The sequence below is a fragment of the Hibiscus syriacus genome, unplaced genomic scaffold (genome assembly GCF_006381635.1).
Source record: "Hibiscus syriacus cultivar Baekdansim isolate YM2019G1 unplaced genomic scaffold, ASM638163v2 tig00110812_pilon, whole genome shotgun sequence".
Lineage (NCBI taxonomy): Eukaryota > Viridiplantae > Streptophyta > Magnoliopsida > Malvales > Malvaceae > Hibiscus > Hibiscus syriacus.
In genome coordinates, this window is record NW_024062870.1 from 111,603 (window position 1) to 132,378 (window position 20,776).

General features: G+C 32.4%; 1 protein-coding gene and 1 pseudogene across 1 annotated transcript; both read right to left on the reverse strand.

Moving 5' to 3' along the window:
• Positions 1 to 2,557: 2,557 nt before the first annotated feature.
• LOC120141640 lies at positions 2,558 to 3,010 on the reverse strand. Its single transcript, XM_039156450.1, has one exon. The coding sequence runs from the start codon at positions 3,008 to 3,010 to the stop codon at positions 2,558 to 2,560; it is 453 nt and encodes a 150-aa protein (XP_039012381.1).
• Positions 3,011 to 16,640: 13,630 nt separating this feature from the next.
• On the reverse strand, positions 16,641 to 20,290 carry LOC120141551 (annotated as a pseudogene).
• Between the last annotated feature and the right edge of the window lie 486 nt (positions 20,291 to 20,776).

A 20,776-nucleotide genomic window follows, 5' to 3' on the forward strand; every position in this document is an offset into this window, starting at 1 on the left:
TGACATTTCACAAGCAGTTGGAGTTGTGAGTAGGTACATGCATGATCCTGGAGAAGGACATTGGCAAGCTGTGAAATGGATTCTACGGTATCTCCAACAAACCGTGGATGTTGGTTTAGTTTTTGAACATGATGAAGCACTTGGTCAGTGTGTTGTTGGATATACTGATTCTGATTATGCTGGTGATTTGGATAAGCGTCGATCAACTAATGGGTATTTGTTTACTCTTGCTAAAGCCTCAGTAAGTTGGAAGTCTACATTGCAATCTACGGTGGCCTTGTCTACTACAGAGGCAGAATACATGGCAATTTCAGAGGCTGTAAAGGAAGCAATTTGGCTTAACGGGTTGATGGAAGACTTGGGAGTTGTTCAAAGTCACATTAGTCTCTATTGTGACAGTCAGAGCGCTATTCACTTGGCGAAAAATCAAGTCTACCATTCAAGGACTAAGCATATCGACGTGAGGTATCACTTTGTGTGGTAGATCTTTGAAGAAGGAAAGATTCTACTTCAGAAAATTACGACATCAGAAAATCCTGCAGATATGATGACCAAGGTGGTAACAGTAATCAAGTTCAATCATTGTTTGAACTTGATTAACATCCTGAAAGTATGAACACCTTCGGGTGTGTGGCGCTTGTGAGCGCAATTAGAGGCACTACAAATTTGGGGAGTTGAAGAAGTTGAGTAGGCTTGGTAATTTCAAGCCAAGGTGGAGATTTGTTAGATTTGTCTAGAAATTAAGTTGGCAAGTTGGAAATTTCATATTGGTTGGTGGCCAAACTTTGAACATGTAAATTTCATATTTGGTGGTTAACTTGTACACATTGGAAAATTCTTTGGGTATTCTTCATTCTCCACTTTGAGAATTCTAAAGAATTCGATTTGTTGTAATATTGGCGATATAGTGAAGTTATCATCCGGTGTGGTGCCCTAGGAGTAGACGATATTCTCGTCGAACCTCGTAAATTTGGTGTGTTCTCTCCTTTATTGTTTTTATTCGGTTCTTTTCCGTTGTATTTCAATATTCAATAGTTTGACAGGTTTATCCGCTGTGCAACCTTTGGTGGTTTTGATCTTGATATTTTAGGTCAATTTTGAAACTACGTTCGTGTGGGAAATAACCCGATTTCCCCAACAGACTCAATATTCTTGGGTTTTGCTTGTTGATAGTTTTTTGTAGGTCTAAAAAACAAATAAAAAAAGGGAAAAAAACTTATTTATCAATTTATGTCAATTTATATCTTATTGTAGTTGAATCAATATCCGTTTGGACGATGGTGAAAGTTAATTTCTCTGAGATTAAAATAGAGATGGTGAAATTAATTACTATAATCATGAGATAAATCTCAATTATTGGGTTTGTTGTTTGAATACAAGCACAATCGTAGTAATTGAATGAGAAAAATGATGATCAAAGGCACCGGATGTAATAATGTGTTGATAACATTTTATTTTTATATTTGCTCATAATATATAATTTTTTTATACGTATGACTTTAAATACTCATTTGGATATTTTAATTAATTAATATTTATTTTATATTTATATGAATTTTTTATTTTTTATATTGTATAATATTATTTCTATATATATATATATAATATTTAAAAAATTCAAATAAAAAACAAAATCTATATTTTAAAAAATGAAAAGAATAAAATTTTTAATTTACTTCAATAAAATTACTAGTGATGATTCGAATTTCCAAATCAATCTAAATAAAAAAATAAATCAAAATATGAAATTATTTTGATCATAAACAATATTGTCATATGTAGTTGAAGATTCATTTCATGAAAAATTTTATATAGATAATTTTTATTAGGTTATTCATGTTCTAACCAATAAAAAATATTTATCTTTTAATTTTTTATGTCAATTTTTTCATATAAATATAGAAGGGAGTGGTTACTTTGAAATTATTTATGAGTCGATTAGTGATATGGATGAAAAAAATATTATGAAATAATTTCTGTTGATAATGATATGTAAAAATTGTTCAATTGTGGTAATTTATTTGAAAGTTAAATTATATGATATCTTTTTCATTTAAGTTTAGACTTCATAAAAACGTGATTTCAACAAGACTAACCTTTCATTCAACTTCAACCACAACTATGACATCTTGGTTCAAACAAAAATCGACCGGTCTATGAAGACGACTTTAATCTCAAATATCAGGGTTAGCATAAATTATACTCCATATACAATCAACATGAGATTCATGCTTTGAGAATATACCTGTCGAGTTCATCGATGGAGTCGTTTTAGAGGTTTGGAACGAAAATTAAAGAAATGAATAAAGGAAACCTTAATTCATTGAATGGAGTTGCAGTGTTTTGTTTTGCTTACAGGGAAAGCCTACAAATGACAAAAAGAGCACAACATGAATGGCTCCAATGGTCCCAATTTTTGGTACTTAGCAAAGCCATGTCCTAGCTTCGTTTCACATTGCACACATTACGACACTTGTTTGAATCGATCGACAAGGCGGTTCTGCTTCGGCGAATGCAACTACCGAACACACATGGTTACACTTACCGGTGATGAACATTATTCAAGGAAACCTGTTTTTGTTAAGACAGCATTTCTCATATTCCTCAAATCCCTCCCTCTGAGTTTTCGACCAACACCTTCCAACACCGAGAAGGAAGGAATCTGACTCCTTGCAAGCCTCCTTGCAATAATTTCATGCGGTGGGAACTTGGTATTATGTTCATCATCATCATCATCATGCCATGAACCACCGTCAGGGATGTTTACAGGGGCCGACTGCTGCTTAACATCATCATGAGTAGCGGAAGTAGAACAGCAGCTGCCGACATGGCTGATTGCAGACAATGATCCTGGGATCATTCTCACAGCACTTGGGATATGTCTTGTAACAGAAATATTGGAAGTTGAATCGTTACTTTCCTTGAGAGCTTCTTCCTCAAAATCCCCCTCTCTCAAGGATATCCATGGTGCACCACTGCTTTTCTTGGAATAACTATATCTATCTTCCATTGCCAGATTTCTACCAAAGAGAGAGAGATATGGTTCACTTAAGCACCCAAAATTTCCCCAAATTCCATAAATATAGCACAAATGGATAAAGAAGCTTACCTATAGGAAAGTGAATATAAAGAGCTTGAGAGATGGCAGGTTTTTGCAAAGGGAGTGAAGTAAGTTAAAAAGGGAAGCTAAAAGGCAGTAAAAGGCAAAGAGATAATGAAAAAGACAGAAGTTATACTTATTTTGGTTTTTACAAATTGACGAGTGTTCTAAATTAAATTGAAGTTATATAATTGTTAATTTTTTTTGTATTGCCATGTTATTACCGCTGATTTGGTTATATTTCGTTTATTTTTGTGTTGGAGCTTAATTTTCAAAAATAACGTTAAAATGGATGATTCTATAATTTTTTTAGAATATCTAGTCAACAGGAACTTCTAGAAGATTCAGTCAGCATGTTCTAAAAGGTGGATGGGTAGAGTTATTTCAAATGTATTAATCTAAGAAATTAAGTTTGAATTTAAAATACTTTGGAGATTTATTTTTAGATTATATTTTGAATTTATTTTGTTCCGTCTTTAGGGTTTTAGAAAGTTATAAATATCCTTTGGGAGCGTTTGGTTCGCGCAAATGATCATTACCAAAGGAAATATTTTTTCCGGAATTTTATTATCATGTTTGATTCACGGAAAATATCATTACTAAATAATAACTTATTATCAATAGTAGTATTTTTGGGTTAAAATAGTAGGAACGTCATTACCTCCAAATTCTTAGGTAATTAATAATTCACACCACTTTATACACAAATACCATTGAAATAATAATTTTTTTTCATATGGATCACTCTCAATTCTTATTCTTGACGCTTTACTCAAAATAATAATAATATACAAAGAGTTTAATTTAGAAAAATATTTATAAATTTGAGTAGTTAAAATTTATTTTATATTTTTAATATTTAGTATATTAATTATTTTATAATTTTATGAGGTGAAAATATTATTATTATAAAAAATGTAATTATTTAAAATAATATTTATTTTTGAGTTATTAAAAAATCGATCTTATATATTAAAAAATAATATGTTTGTCCACTCGATTACATTATATTATATATAAATAAATATGATACTTATGAAAATTATTTAAAATTATAAGTTTGATATACTAATTATATTAATTATATGTTAAATGTATTTTTTTTAAACTTAGATAGTGTAGCATTAAAATATTTTTATAAATTTTCGTTCAAATATTTATAATTTAATATTAAAGTTTTACTTGTTAAAATATATATCACAAGGATAATTTGGTAAAGTATGCATTTAAGTAATTTTATATTCCTCCAACCAAACACTATAATCTTACATTCCTGCCAAGTAAACCAAACAGGGTAATACAACATTCACATAGTAATGTTACATTCCGGTAATCTTATTTCCAAAGGCAATCTTACATTCCATGAACCAAACACACCATTGTGGTGTAAAGCTAGAATGTACTTGAATTCAATTTATTTTTTGTTTTTGTTTTTATAAAAGTTCTTTTTTTTCCGCTCTTTTACTTTATTTTATTTTCTTTTAAAAAATATGTTATGTATGATTTATATTATATTTAGCTAATTTTTCCATTTATCCGATGACTTAGCAAAGACTCAATTCATATTGTGAGAATTGAAAAATGCTTAAGATCTTCGGATTACATTCTAAATTTTCTACAAAAATAGTTTGGCAATCGGGCTTACTTTTAAAAATCAAAACACTTTAAATTGTCTTTGTGCTAACGACGATAGCTGCAGTTAGTCCAATCAAGGACTGAATTTCAAAGATTATCTTGAGAATATTGGTTACCAGAGAGAAAAGCAAATTACAAGAGTTGGGCCTTATAGGTTGTAACTGGCATAACTCCCGAAGTTAAATCTATTTCGATGATTGAAACGAATTGAGGCAAAACAAAGCTTGAGGCTATTTCCCATAATTATTATTTTCAACTATTTTACTCTTGTTCTTAATTATTTTTACTTAGTCAATTTGTATATTTATTTCACCAAAAAATGCACTTTTTATTGTAGTTATTAGTTATCTGGATAGAATTAACTCAATTCTAAGATAGAAATTTCTAAGTTCATGTGGATCGACCTTATTTCTCTTTACTACACCTATTCCTTATTTATTTATTTTGAGATTAAAAGAATTTCATTTGACAGTAAAACGACACTTGTGAAATTGACGTTGTTGTCGGAGACTTGGGCAAATTACTGATTTAGTTTGTTTTGATTTATGACAAGGAAAAAATCCCATAGAGCTAGTAGATTTGAACCTGAGATCGAAGCACTAGACCGTAAAATACGTAGATTAACATTTCGAGTAAGGATGAAACAACAACAATCTGAACCAGATCTAGACACACCCTTTAACGCCGAGACACCCAATTTTTTTGCTAGAAGAGACCGTTCCGATGGCAAATCAAACTATTTGGAATTGGTTGCGGCACCTCCAGTGCAAAAACCATTGTGCATCGCTTTTCCTGATAGAGAAACTTTATTCCAGTTGAAAACTGGACCCATTCATCTTTTTTCTACCTTCCATGAATTACCAAGTGAAAACTGTATAAACTTCTCACAGAATTCCACATAGTATGTACCAGCATGAAACCTCAGGGAGTATCCAAAGAGTAGATCAAAATTCAATCTTTTCCTTTCCCTTAGTTTATTTGGCTAAGGAATGGTTATTAGTTTATTTGGCTAAGGAATGGTTATTTTATTTACCTCCCACTTTTATAACAACCTAGAATGACATGACTCGCCTTTTCTTGGTAGGTTCTTCCCTGCGACGAAAGTGAGTGAATTTAGGAGAAGCATATTGGGAATCTGATAGAAGGATGGAGAGTCATTATACGACTATTGGGAAAGATTTAAAAAGCTCTGCTCTAGCTTCCCATAACATGGACTTTCAGAGCACACTCTTTCACAGTACTTCTATAAAGGCTTGATGCCTTTGGAGATGAAGATGGTCGATACAATTATTGGAGGAGCACTTGTCAATATGACCCTGAATACAACTATAAATTTAATTTCTACAATTTTACCCTCCTAATGAACCTACTCGACGGGTTCACGAGATAAGTACATTTTCTTTAGAGAATAAAGTCGATAAATTAACTGATATGGTTTATTCTCTTATTTCAGGTAAATCGATACAGTTAGACTTTGTGGTATAAGTACAATGCCAGATCATCTAGAAGATTATTGTCCGATGTTACAAGAATATGATTAAGCTAAAGTAAATACAATAGGAAATTTTTCGAGACCTCCTCAGAGGCCTTACAACCCTCATGCCAACAAATTCAATCTAAGATAGAGGGATCATCCAAACTTGAGCTATGAACCAAATCCTAGACCAAATCAAGCTTATCAACCGAGGCCACCACCTCTTCAGTTGTATCAACCAACAAAATCATCGTTAGAGTTAATTGTTGAATGGTTGGTGATATCCCAATAGAAGTTCCAAAATATAACTAAAGCTCGCTTTCAATATCTCGAAAAACAAATGAGCCAACTGGCTCAAACGTGGGGCAATTAGAGTCACAAGGGAAGTTACCATCACAAACTGAGTGAAGCCCGAGAAATAGTGTTAGTGTTATCACCCTCCGGATTGGTACTATTATCACGCCTGAGATCTAGAGAATTGTGCCACACAATCGTAGAAGAATGAAGATGAAACATTATATTCTTTCACTCAAAATCCTTCCACGACAACTCATGCGTCATCCTCATATGAAGTTTCACCTCCTTTTCTTTCAATATTGGTAAAACATGATAAATAAGCTAAAGAGAAAGAAATCCTTAATGTGTTCCGGAAAGTGGAAACAAATATTTTGCTCTTTGAGGTGATCCGGAAAGTGTCGAGATATTCTAGGTTCCTTAAACATCTCTGAACTAATAAAAGGTGACTTACAAAAGCAAGAAAGTGAACTTAGGAAAAACACGTTTCAGTCATTTTCAACAAAAACTCCCTTCAAAGTTAAAGGACTAAGGTATGTTTGCAATCTCTTTTAAAATTGACAAAGTTAGAATCAAACGAGCTATGTATGATTTAGGCGCCTCTATCAATATAATGCCTCTCTCCATCTATAATTTGATTACCATTGAGCCTTTGAAGGAAACGATAGTTACAATTCAGCTCATCAACAGTCAGTTATATTGTAACGCCCCAACCCGTACTCGACCCGGATACAAGTCCGAGGTGTCACATTGACTTTTCAAACCTTTACTTGTACAAAATAGTGAATAATTTTAAAACTTTTACTGAATAGAACTGACTAATTTACATAAATTATAATCATATGATTTTACAAAACCAATTAGAGCATATCGAATTCAAATCTTTACTTACATGCCAACTACCATCAGTATTACAAAATACATATTACTCAATGCTTTTCTGTTCTGATCTTTGGAAAGGAGGAACTGACACATGTCTTGCTTAACTTTTATCATTATTCCTCTTCTTGGTACCTACGTGTGAAACAATCACACGCTAAGTTGTTAACTTAGTGAGGCGTATAAAACATGTAATAGAAATCATAGTACATTTCATATATCAGAATGCATACATACACGTATACCATCATTAACACCGTCAATAATATTATCATAATCTCTATCATTATCCACATCAATATCATTATCATGATCTATATCTCTATCAGCATTAATATCATTATCATGATCTCTATCACTATTATCATCAATATCATTATCATGATCTCTATCACTATCATTCTTGTATATCATATAACACATATCATTTCACAAAGAAACACACATAACATCATATAATTCTTATAAAACATTTCATATCCCCAAAAGCATATGCATCATATATATTGTATTTATGTTTTCTCTTTAATTAGCCCATGGTACACTTGTGAGAACTTAAGGTATGTGAGTACATTGAGGTTGTGCACCACTATGTTGTCACCACAGCTCGTATAAATGTCCCGAAGGACCTATCCAAGGTCATAAAGAACCTCAGCAACTATCCATAGGCCCCGAAGAACCTAGGTAAATTTTCCACATGTCCCGTTGAACATAGGTAAACTATCCATATATCCCGAAGAACATAGGTAACCCTCGACTCTTGGCATGCCAACTATACCACTAGCTCTCATATCACATAACATGGGCATTATCATTTATAACATTTCACTTATTCACATCACTTATTCATATTATTTCTTTTATAAACATATATCTCTTCTTCTCTATCACGTATCACAAGTACGTGTAATCATTGATCTTATAATCACATGTTCTTTCTCTTCTGTCACATACCACATATATGTGTAAACATATATCTCATATCATATAACATGTATCACATAGGTTCATATCATGTAACATATATCACATGTGCATGTAATCACATAGATCGTATCATATACAACTTATATTATTTCTCATGTATTCATATAAACACGCATGTCATATCTTGTTCACATATGTTCATATCTACATCATATAACACATAGAATAATATATAAACTTATACATGTATTCATGTACATACTTTCATATAATTCGAATATCAATGCCCTATAACTTATCTCACAATTTTACATAATCACTTATCTCACATTATTTATATTATAGTTTCATATATTTACTTAATTCAATTTCACATAGCTCCCGTAACATTTTTCCTATAACTTCATATATTTTTACCATATGACTCATATATTATATATTCATTTAAGCCTATAAATTTTCCCCATATAGCTTATCTTACATGTTCATATAATCACTTCTGTCAACATCTTTTAATTTATATACTATTCTCATATTGTCCTATAGGTCAATGTTATTTAACTTATCTCACTTTTCATCTAATCTCATAAGTTGGTTATACCAGTTTCTATATATTTCTAACTCATGTAATTTATATCACTTTCTCTTATTATCACATAAGTCCTTGCTATTTTACATAGTTTGTGATCCTATAGTCAGTTATAATAACATGTGTCTATCTTATCTCATATCATATAGTTCTTTAACTTATATCTTATATCACATGTTTATAACATATAACTTATGTAATCACATACACTACTTATACCAGTTCACATAGCTTATTCCACTAACATGTATTCATACAATTCATGTAACATATACAATAACGTATAACACATGTATCCATTTTCATGTAGTCATGCACACATAAGAATCACAATTCAAATAACATTTCAGGAGTCATTTCTTACCATAGTAACTCCATCACTGACTCATCGCAAGCCAATGTTTATTTGATAACATAAGTACAATTTAAATTGCACTCACCTTAGTCTTGCCTGATTTGGTTAAATCCCAATCCTTTGATTATTCCAGAATAGAATTACGATTTATATCTACATAATTATACATTTATACATATCAGTAGTACAATTGTATACTCTAATCTTCCAATTATTATACTAAAGAAAAGACTAATTTCATTTCTTATATAAAGTACGTATCGGTACATCCCTAACTGAGGTATAGATACCCTGTCTATGGTATAGATACCCTGATAACACTCTGGAAATTTTCATCTTCAGGGGGTATCGATACCATACTTACATTCTGTAATTTTTTTCATTAAAGGGGTATCGATACTCCTTCATAGGGTACCGATACCCTTTACCCAGAAATTACATTTTGAGCACGAAAATCACCTCATTTATGCTCAAACACTTCCTATATCATCCCATTACATATACTTAACTCATTTACTCATACTTGAACTCATTAATACTCATTCAATACATCATTAACTTCAAAATCCACTTCTCTACCTAGAATTCAAGAATCATACCCAATTTTCAATATGTTCTAAATACAATTTTAACACTTCATATCTCTTAATTAGGTTGATGACAAGTCAAATTCATCAACAAAACTTCAAAAAGCTCTTTATATCAAAAATTCATTTCTTCCCTCATTTTTCAAGTTCCTTTCTAAATCTTTCTTCTTGATGTTTAAAGCTTATATAAGTTTTCCTTAAACTTATTTTACATCCAAAGAATAAAACCCAACTCTAAAATTCAAGAATTAAACAACTAAAAATAAACTTACCTTTACCATGGAGCTTACGAGAGGAAGGAGAAAGCAAGAGGAAGAAGGCTTCCAGAAATCTCCCTAAACCCACGTGTTTCACTCCTAATAAAGGAACTAAAAATATCTTTCATGTTAAATGACCATTTTGCCATTTGATTCCTTTAATAATTACTAAAACCTTCAGAAAATATTTCCAAATAAATCATTGAACTCTTCAACTTTTCTACTTTAATCACCAAATTCTGAATTTTTACAATTTAGTCACTATCCCATAGTTTGGGATGTTACATATATATCCTGAAAGACTCATTGAAAACTAGGGATAGGCATGGGACCCAAACCCAATATAATCAGAAAGATATTCATGAACCTTACATCAAAATAATTTAATATTCAGATAAAATCAGAGTGATTCAATTATTCAGGCAATCAGGGGTATTTTGGACATTTTGATTCTTAGAGAAATCTTATTAAGTGAACCTAATAAGGGCTAGGCAATGATTTATAGTATTTAAGATTATCTCAAATTATCAGACTTGAGTCAAGTCGAACTAGTTAGATTCCAACACTACGATACTTACAATCATTTGGGTCGAGATATTTCATATATATTCACTCCTTAGTACTGATTGCACTAGTTGAACAGGACTTCCTTTATAAACAACATCAAACAAATCTTTAGAAGACGAACAAATATTTTGGTGGTGTTTAATTTATTTATGTATTACAACAATATTCAGAATGACTGATGTACTTAGGTCGTGCTTCACCTTAAATGGCTATACAACACTTAGGTTTATCGGTGTTTCTAAAATATACTAAATATATCCACTTATTTTAAGTCGTTAGGATATTAGGCCACTTCAACACTCAAGGTTACTTCGATTATCTTAGAATTCAATGTATTTTGATCCTTTTAAGGTTTAGGGGTATTTAGGTCGTTTGCATATTGAAGGTTATTTTAGTTATTTCGTAGCTCGGTGACATTTCGATAATTCTATATAATCCAAACACATATACCTTTTCTAGTAATTTGGTCAGGTATATCCTTTTAGGGTTATTTTTTATTTTCAAGGGTAATCTTGATATTTTCACAGTACAAGGGCATTTTTGTAATTTTACTCCATAAGACTATTTTTGTAATTTCTTATCCAAGTATTCCATACATTTAACCTTTAAAGAATTTAATCAAAATTTTACGGATCTTGAGGTCAATTTATTTACTAATTAATTACTGAACATAAAATGGTTTCTGATCGGTCTTCTTATTTCTTATACGAGTCATCTGGGTCTTATACAATGTTCTACTTTTGTACCGAATTTAGTTCGAATCCAACAATAATTAAATACACCTAATTGACAAATCTTTTCCATTCATGCATTTACTAATTATTAATTAGTTCCGAAAAGCATACAATATGTAGCAATGTATTACCTCAATTTTTGAACTACACCGATTGATCATTTAATCTCTATTTAATTGCCTTTGACCTTGAATTCAACATCCCAAAATATAGAGTCATAACGAAAGAAATTAAATTAGAAATGAAACTTAATCGAAAAATCATATTGAATCTAAATATAAAACATTGAAAAAACAGCTTACTAAATTTGAATTTGACGAATCAGACTTTAAATTCGGACTCAAGACATTAAAAAATATAAAATAAAACTTTTTCGAAAAAGTTAATTTTTTTGGTCAAAGTTAAATGTCAACGAGTCAAAGTCAATTGATCAACGACTTGGTCAACATGGCTCAATTCGGTCAACGGCTCGGCTCACTTAGCTCGGGCCGATTTAGCTCGAATTAATCCAAATCGATTTGGTCGTTTGGTCTGACCAAACCCGTTTCAAGAAGGTTCTGGACTGTTGGAGCTACCCCATGTGTAACGGAGGCGCGTGGCAGTGTATGCAGCCGACAAAAAAGGCAAGGAAGGCGACCGAACGCTCAGAAGGGAAACAAACATCATTAGGAAACCAGATCAACGCCGAAAATCAACTATAATTCAACAAAAATCAAATGGTAATATATTTAAACTTACCCAACAACGACGGTGGAGGAATCGACGGTAATGACGCAATCCATCAGTTAGGTTTTGTGCAGACGATGACAGGGATCACAACGGTCGGGGTGGTGAGATCAATTGACACCTAAATCAGTCGAAAACGATAAAACAAAGTGTGACTTACAGGTTTTTTGTTGGAGCTTTAAACACTGATTCACGGCCGACCTAATTATCCTACTCAGTGACGAGTATTCTATTTAAATACCTTGACCAAATCTCATTTAAATAATCAAAATATTAAAATTAAGCCTTTTGGGTTTACAAGCTTGATTGACAAACGACGACCGATATTGGGTAGTTAATGCTTGGGTTTTGCTCTAGAGGCGATGATGGAGCTCCTAGCGACGGCAATGCAAATTATCGCTGACCGAAGACGGGTGAACGGCGAGGCAACATTCAGAGGCGGGTGGATGGATTCATCTGGAAGTTTTGCTTCCCCCTTTCTTCAAACGTAGAGCTGATTGGAGACAAATTAGTTTGGAAATTTAAAATCCAATAAGAACTGTTTACGAGATATTTTTACTATTTCTTATAAAGGGACCTAGGCTAAACATTAAAAGCATAGGTTGGGTTAATGTTGCTCACGGGTTCAATCCACCACAACCATATTTCATTCATTCATTTTTTTTACTGCTAGTGAAAGGATAAATTCAGGCTCAAGTCCTTAAACTTCCAAAGAAATTTTAGAATATGCTAAAAGCTCTTCAAAATCTTACAAAATAGGCCCCAAAATTAAGACAATTAAATTTAAATTAAAAATAACAGAGAATTGGGGTGTGACAACTTAACTCAATGCATGTACACAATTCGGTAAGATTTGAGCCTTTGCAAGCATATTCTTTACATTCTTGCTCTTATTTTTTGTTTGTTTGAGTGTGTCGGACTAGACGTTGATATTCTAGAAGAAGTACTTAAATGCATGTCGAGATTACATTTGAACTTGATGCTTTAAAGTGATTAGGACACTTAGGATTCACCTACTTTTACCCACAAAATTACCTACCAATTTTCCCCATTAGTTAACCAAGTTTGAGTTTATTCCCCTTCTTTGTTTTTACCACAATTTTAATTTGAGCCTTTTTATTTATCCTTCTTTTCTACCCTTTTCAGGACAAGAGAACATGTTACCCTATGTATGTTCCACGAAAAAAATGATTCAAACAACAACAAAAAATCGAAAAAAGAAAAAAATTAAAAAGAAAGAAAAAATTAAAAAGAGCAAAAAATTCAAAAAAAAAATAAAAAAACGATTGTTTGATGTTTATTTCATATTTTTGAAACCCTTTTATTTTCTTTATTTTTTTGTGAAATTTGATCTAATTATTTGAGTCTATTGTCTTGATCTTTAACCATGTTTTTACCTTTTCTCCCTACCTTTACCCTAACCCCGTTACAGCTCATTTAAGACCCTTTGATTATTGCATCTTGTTTTAATTAGTAGTGGAGATTTGATTTACTTACAGGCTTATGTCAATATCATTTTCGATTCCTACTAGTGTTTTTGCACCCAAAACACTTTGAGTGAAGAGTGAACCTTGGTGAGGAATTGAGTTAGGTTGCATTGAGATTAATGGATGAATAGATATCATGATTTTGCTTGACTTGATCCTAATTATACTTTCCAACTGATTGGTACCTTGAGTTGGATTATTGTTGTGAGTTCGACTTGCATGATTTTCTAAGTTATGAGATGAACGAAGCATGTAAATAGAATTCTTAACTTGTTTGACCGAAGCATGCTTGAGGACAAGTGTAAGATAAGTGAGGAGGAATTTGATGAGTGTTATAAATTGAAGTTATTTACTTATTAATTCTTCTGTGTTGTCAATTTAATACTACTGATTTGGTTCTATTTCGTTCATTTTTGTGTAGGAGCTTAATTTTCAGAAACAACGTTAAAAGGGATGATTCTGTAATTTTTCTGGAAGATCTAATCAGCAACATCTTCTAAAAGATTCAGTCAGCACATTCTAGAATATGGATTTATCTTAGAAATTAAGTGTGGATTTAAAATACTTTGGGGATTTATTTTTGGATTATATTTTGAATTTATTATGTTCTATCTTTAGGGTTTTAGAAAGCTATAAATACATCTTTTGGGTAAAGCTTGAATGTACTTAATTCAATTTGTTTTTTATTTTTATTTTTATAAAAGTTTTTCTTCTTTTTACTTTAGCTTTTTACTTTATTTTCCTTTCTTTTGAAAATATTTTAAGTATGATTTCTATCATGCTTAGCTGTTTTTTTCATTTAACCAATGGCTTAGCAAAGACTCAATTCGTATTGTGAGGATTGAAAAGCGTTTAGGATCTTAAGATTACATTCTCAATTTTCTGCAAAATTAGTTTGGCAATCGGTCTTACTTTTAAAAATCAAAACACTTTCATTTCAAAAAGTCTATGTTGGTATGGATGTTGTTCTTATTTAAAGTTGGGAGGAAGAATCGACTGGTAGAAAGTTCGACTTCATGAGAACACACTCAGTGGTGACCTGTTAAGGGAAATTGAGATCGGATTCGATTCTCATCGATACAACATAATCCGAGTCGAGCTTTTCCAAAAACTTTAAAATGTTTTTGTGCTAACGGCGATAGCGGCAATTAGTCCAATCAAGGATGAATTTCAAAGATTGTCTTGAGAATATCAGTTTACCAGAGAAAAAAGTAAGTTACAAGGGTTTGAACTTATAGGTTGTAACCAACATGACTCCCGAAGTTAAATATATTTCGATGATAGAAACGAATTGAAGCAAAACGAAACTTGAGGATATTTTCCATAATTATTATTTTCAACTCTTTTACGCTTGTTCTTATTTATTTTTACTTAGTCAATTTTTATCTTTGTTTCACCAATCCCTTCTTTTTATTGCAGTAGTTATCTGGATTAGAATCGACTCAATTCTAAGTTGGAAATTTCTAAATTCCTGCAGACCGACTCTTTCTTATTTTTACTACGCTCATTCCTTATTTATTTATTTTGAAATTAAAGGAATTTCTTTTGACAGTAAAATGATGATTGTCACAAATGTATTTCCTTCTCTATGATTACTTCTTACTACTAACTTTGACTGAGGAAATAAAATAACAAAAAAAGGAACAGATTTGTTTTGGTGCATTTGGCTGTCTTGGATCCTTGTACTCTTACATGACCAGATTCTTCTTAGGTGTATCATATATATTTCAGTTATTTGCATCATATTTCTCTATCCTCATTCTATTTTTTTATCTAAAGATATAGGCATTAGAACTCTGGTTTTTTAAGGAGAATGAATTCTTTTATGTTTTGTACCATATTTTTTCTACCCTCGTTCTATTTTATCACTGAGATTACTCAACAAATTATTTTATGTTTTAGAGTTAATTATTAGTTTATTTAAACTCAATATTAATTATCATTTATCACACACCATATTATTATATAATGCACATTAGTGTTTATATGGTAGTTAATAATTTTCAATAGTTTTATTAACAAGGAACTTAATTAGCATATACTAACAGTTTGAGGATAAAATTCAGATGTTAGAAAAATAAAAATTAATTTCAATTGAGTCATAATTTAAAGATGGGTGACACAATAATGTTGTATATTTTATTTATTTAGTCTTATCAATATATCTTCCATAAGAAATTCATGTATGCAAATATAAAAATACTTGTATATCTTACGTATCCGTTTTATTATACATACTCAAAGATATACAAACTAAATAATATTTGTTTTATAATAAAATTCTTGATGAAATAAATTATTATAAAGTTAGTATATAAAAAGAAATTAGAATGATTCCAGAACTTGAGAAATGATTTGAAAAGAGACAATTCACAAATTTTGTCGGATTGCATCATTTGAAAGCAAATCCCAATGGGCAAATGAAACAAGACAAATTGAATTTACGAAAGAAATCTGAAATAACCGATGAGGAATTGCTTTCTCCAACAGTAAGAAAGAGAATGTTGATCGGATTTCGCCACCTTCGTGTCCAAATTTTCTTTTATAAGATTAGTACAGAAGGAATTGTGAATCTAAGAAATTATATTAAAAATTTTAAGGAGTATAAAGTTATAAAATTTAAGAGGTACAAAATTAGATAATTAATAAAATATATAAAGAAAAAATCTAAAATATAAGGGAATTTTAAAATTTTAGGGGTATGACTATACCTTATCGGTATATGCCTGGATAAGATTATAAATTCATTGTTCGTGAACACAGACGATTACGGCCGCCATGAAAGCTTAAATTGCTGGCTCATCTTTGCTGCATTACTACCGATTGAAATCGACATGGAATTGACAATCATATTGGAAGAATAGTTATCTCATTATGATTGTAATTGGAAATGATGATAGGATGAATGACAAGCGCTTACAGCATAGATTTGTCTCTGCAAATGAACTTATGAATATAAATAACATCAACAACAAAGATTCATGATTTTCGCGGAATCCAATGTTGATGTGTTATGAATTGTAACAAGAAAAATAACATAAGCAAACATCTACCCTGAAACAATATCAGTTGTAAAATCTATCTACATATTGAGCACAAGATTCACCGGAAAAATGTAAACGAACATCTATACGCAATATATTACACTCAAGAAGAAAATAGCCGAAACCAGACAATTTTATGTGATGGAAACATCCAAAGGTATCTCTTAAACCGGATCGTTGCTGTTTTGTTGCGACTCCGGTAGATCTAAAAGAGTTGCCCATGTTGAGTTCCACTTCTCATCATGACACAAAACTCGTCATAGTTGATTTTACCGTCCTGTAAAGGGGGCGAGTGAGAACGAACGTACCATGATGCAACAAAATGAGCTTAGAAAGGTAGAAATGGAACTTACATTACCGGTGTCAACTTCAGATATGATTTCTTTGATTGTGTCATCGTCATCCATCCCATATTCTTTCATGGCAGCTTCTAGCTCATCTCTTGTGATATACCTATAAAACGTTTCAAATAGTTATTGATTTCTACCATATCTCCTGTGTCGTCGATGCAACGTGCCCCGATATGAAAAATTCGGAGCAACTGAATCATATGCTACTATTAGGACACGGATCTGAGTGTTGGATATAAATATGCGTCTAACACGGGAATGTGCAAAATATTCAAAGTCCCCATACTTATGTCTCGATATGCATCAGGCGCGGATAATTCTATACAAAAATAGAAAGAACAATGCATTTTATATAAGTACAGATATCTTACCCACTGTTGTCCTTGTCAAAAAATGTTGAAAAGCTTTATACGAATGTTCATCTCTTTCAAGCCTATGTCTGTGCATCGTGGCAGTGATAAATTCGATGTAGTCTATAGAACCATTTCCATCCGTATCAGCCTGCAACAAAACCAAGGTTAAGTATTATGTTGCTTCGATATGAGAACCTATAAAATATTTAACATCCGATTACTGATTCTTATACTAGAGCATGAGTGTCATAGAGTAAGTACGATATATTATGGAAGGAAATAAAATATTATAGATTTAAACGGTATCTTACAGCTTCCATCAGTTGCCGAACTTCAGCCTCCGTGAGCTTTGATGCAATCCGAGCTAATCCAGTCTTCAGTTCATCATACGTGATTGTGCCACTGTTGTTGGTGTCAATGTTTGCAAACATTTGCTTCAGACCTTGGATTTCTTCTGTGGAGAGATTTTCAATGACCTATAATCCAGCAGGCTTGTTATCAGATGGCAACTAAATTAAGATGTTCGAGTCAAGTCATTCATTTTCAATCGAATAACTCGAGATTCCAATAACGACTTGCTAATTTGCTCTAGTCTAACAAATCACATGCCAACCTCTCTCTTACTTCCAAAGAACAATACTGTATGAATCAATATAAACTTACCTTTAAGGCAAGTTGCTGTAGTTTGCTCATTCTTCTGAATTGCTTCATTCTCAAAAGAAACGCATTATCTAGTGGCTTGTCCAATGCATTTCCACCTTCTCTTATCCACAGATGCTCAGCATAAACCACAGAATTCAATCCATGGCTCAGCATTTGACATGAACTATGCTAAATTATAAGTTTGGCATGCATATATAGAGCGTAATTTTGCATAGTTACAAGTTACAACAAAGATTAACTAAATATACTTATGTGGTTAAGTACCTAGTACTTGAGTAGAAGTAATCCGCTTTTTTGGATCCTGCAGACTAGGTCCTTGGCACTGTCCAAAATAGATGGCCATGGTTGACTTTCAAAGTCAATTTCTCCTTCCAAAATAGCATCAAATATTCCCTTCTCCGTTTCTAAAAGGGAAAAACATTCATCAAAATTCTTTAATTGCACTCAGCTCGAAGTTTTGAAGGCAGTTTATAAAAATGACAGCTTAGCTTTCAGAAATTAACGATATTATTTTCTGAGTGTAACCTTTGTTTTACCTGCCCAAAATGGAGGAACACCACTGAGTAAGATATACAATATAACTCCTGCACTCCAAATATCTATCTCCTTTCCATATCTACGCTTTAATACTTCAGGAGCAACATAGTAAGCGCTCCCGACTATATCCCGATAAACCTTTCCCGCCAAAGGCATCAAGAACAAGAAATAAGATAACTGTTATATTACCACATGAACATACCTGAAATTCATTGTTTTTTTCTTCACTTTCGAAACCAATTACTGCCAAGCATAATACATGTTATTGCGGACGAGGATGTAAAATTCACACATCCCTATTGTAATTCCGTTTTTACATGCAAGTTTATACTCGATATAAGATGCATGCTGTGCAAAAATTCCACTTCCATGTAAAGGGAACTTATTCTTTGGCATGAAGATCACGGAATAAACATAAGACGAAAGTGCAGGAAGCACAGTTTCAGTTAGGGTCCATTTGCGGTTTTTATGTAGTAACAAATGAAGCTCCGAGGAGCAGAAGTTGGAGTTTCAAAATGCTCGAGTCGAAATCTCATATATATAACTAAAATAATTAATGAATAAACATGATGACAATTAATTAAAGCAGAGATGGTACGGGGAACCTCACCAGCCATCTTAATTAGCAGCAAGTGGCATCTTAGCAATAACATTTTCGAATAAACTTTAGCTTAATTGACTTACTCTTCTTTCAATAGTCATAATACTATTAAGGGGTTAAGGGAAAAACTTAGAATCTTATATATATTTCACATGAAACATGTGATTATGGACTGCTAGCCTAAAAAGATATTGCAATTACTAGAATGTTTAAGGGCACGAAACTAAGCAAAAACACAGAACACCAAGACAAGATCAAATATGACACTATAATTCTAACATGACAAAATACGTTTACACTATAATTCTAACATGACAAAATACGTTCTCTGCCCAGCTCTGACCTTGGAGAATTGCTATAAAAAGAAACAGAAGTTATGACAGACAAAAGTTCCACAAGCAGACCATACTAAACCAAGAAGAATATGCATTGATCTCCTGCAATTCAGAACCCAAAAAAAAAAGATAGACAAGAATTTACTCTCTTCAATGAACACCGACAACCCGAAATCGGTGGCCTTCAAAAGAGCATTCTCAGCCTTGCTAGACAACAAGAAGTTCTCAGGCTTAAGATCCCTATGCATCACACCCATAAAACGACAAGCATGGACAACATTAACAATTGCCCTACAAATAGAAACCGCTGCCCTTTCACTATAGTGTCCATTGACAATAATTCTATCAAACAACTCATCACCTGCACACAATTCCATCACAAGGTGAACAGATAGCTTATCCTCATAAGCACCTTTGAACTCCACAATAATCGGCTGTCCACTCAAATGCTGCATAATCTGTATCTCCCTTTTCATGTCTTCCTTATCGTTTTTGGTCACTAATTTCCTCTTGGATATAGTCTTGCAAGCGTATTGTTTCCCAGTTGAAATCTCGGTACAAAGATAAGTTACACAAAACTGACCTTTCCCCAATTCTTTACCAATCGTGTAGTGCATCCTTATGTCTTCATATGGTTTGCTAGAATCGTGTCGGCTCTCGGGGCAGGCTTGGGGCTTGGCGCCGGAGCAGGCGGCTTCCATGGCGTTTGAATCCCCGGCTTTTGCGGTTGAAGGGGTGCTGGCCTAATGGGTTCATGGTGTCTCTGTTGAAGCTGATGAACAGCTGCTGCTGTTGTTTCAACTGATCTATGACTATGAGCATTGTGTTGGGTCATTACTAAATAAATGAAAAGGCGATTGCTTTTTACGGTGATGAAGAATAAAAGCCAATAATGAACAAGATGGACTAAGAGTATGCCAAAGCGTGTGATTAAAAAAATAGAGAAAATAACTTCAATCACCAAAAATTCTTATAGAGAAAATAACCTCATTGACCAAAAATCTTATATAATATACGATTTTAATCAAATTTTTTTGGATTTGTCAAAATGACCAACAAAATCGCAATGCGATCGCTAATTCGCAACGCGATCTCTATTATCGCAAATCAGTTTCCAGATTCGCAACGCGATTATTACTATCGCAATACGATTTTCAAATTTCGCGTTGCGATTTTTCCAATTTGCAATGCGAATAAGTAAATCGCAATGCGATACTGACTATCGCAACGCGATAATACAAAATCGCAAAGCGATACTGACTTTCGCAACGCGATTCTGACT

Coding starts and splice junctions, on each gene's coding strand:
- LOC120141640 (XM_039156450.1), bottom strand. CDS start 3,010: ATGGAAGATAGATATAGTTATTCCAAGAAAAGCAGTGGTGCACCATGG.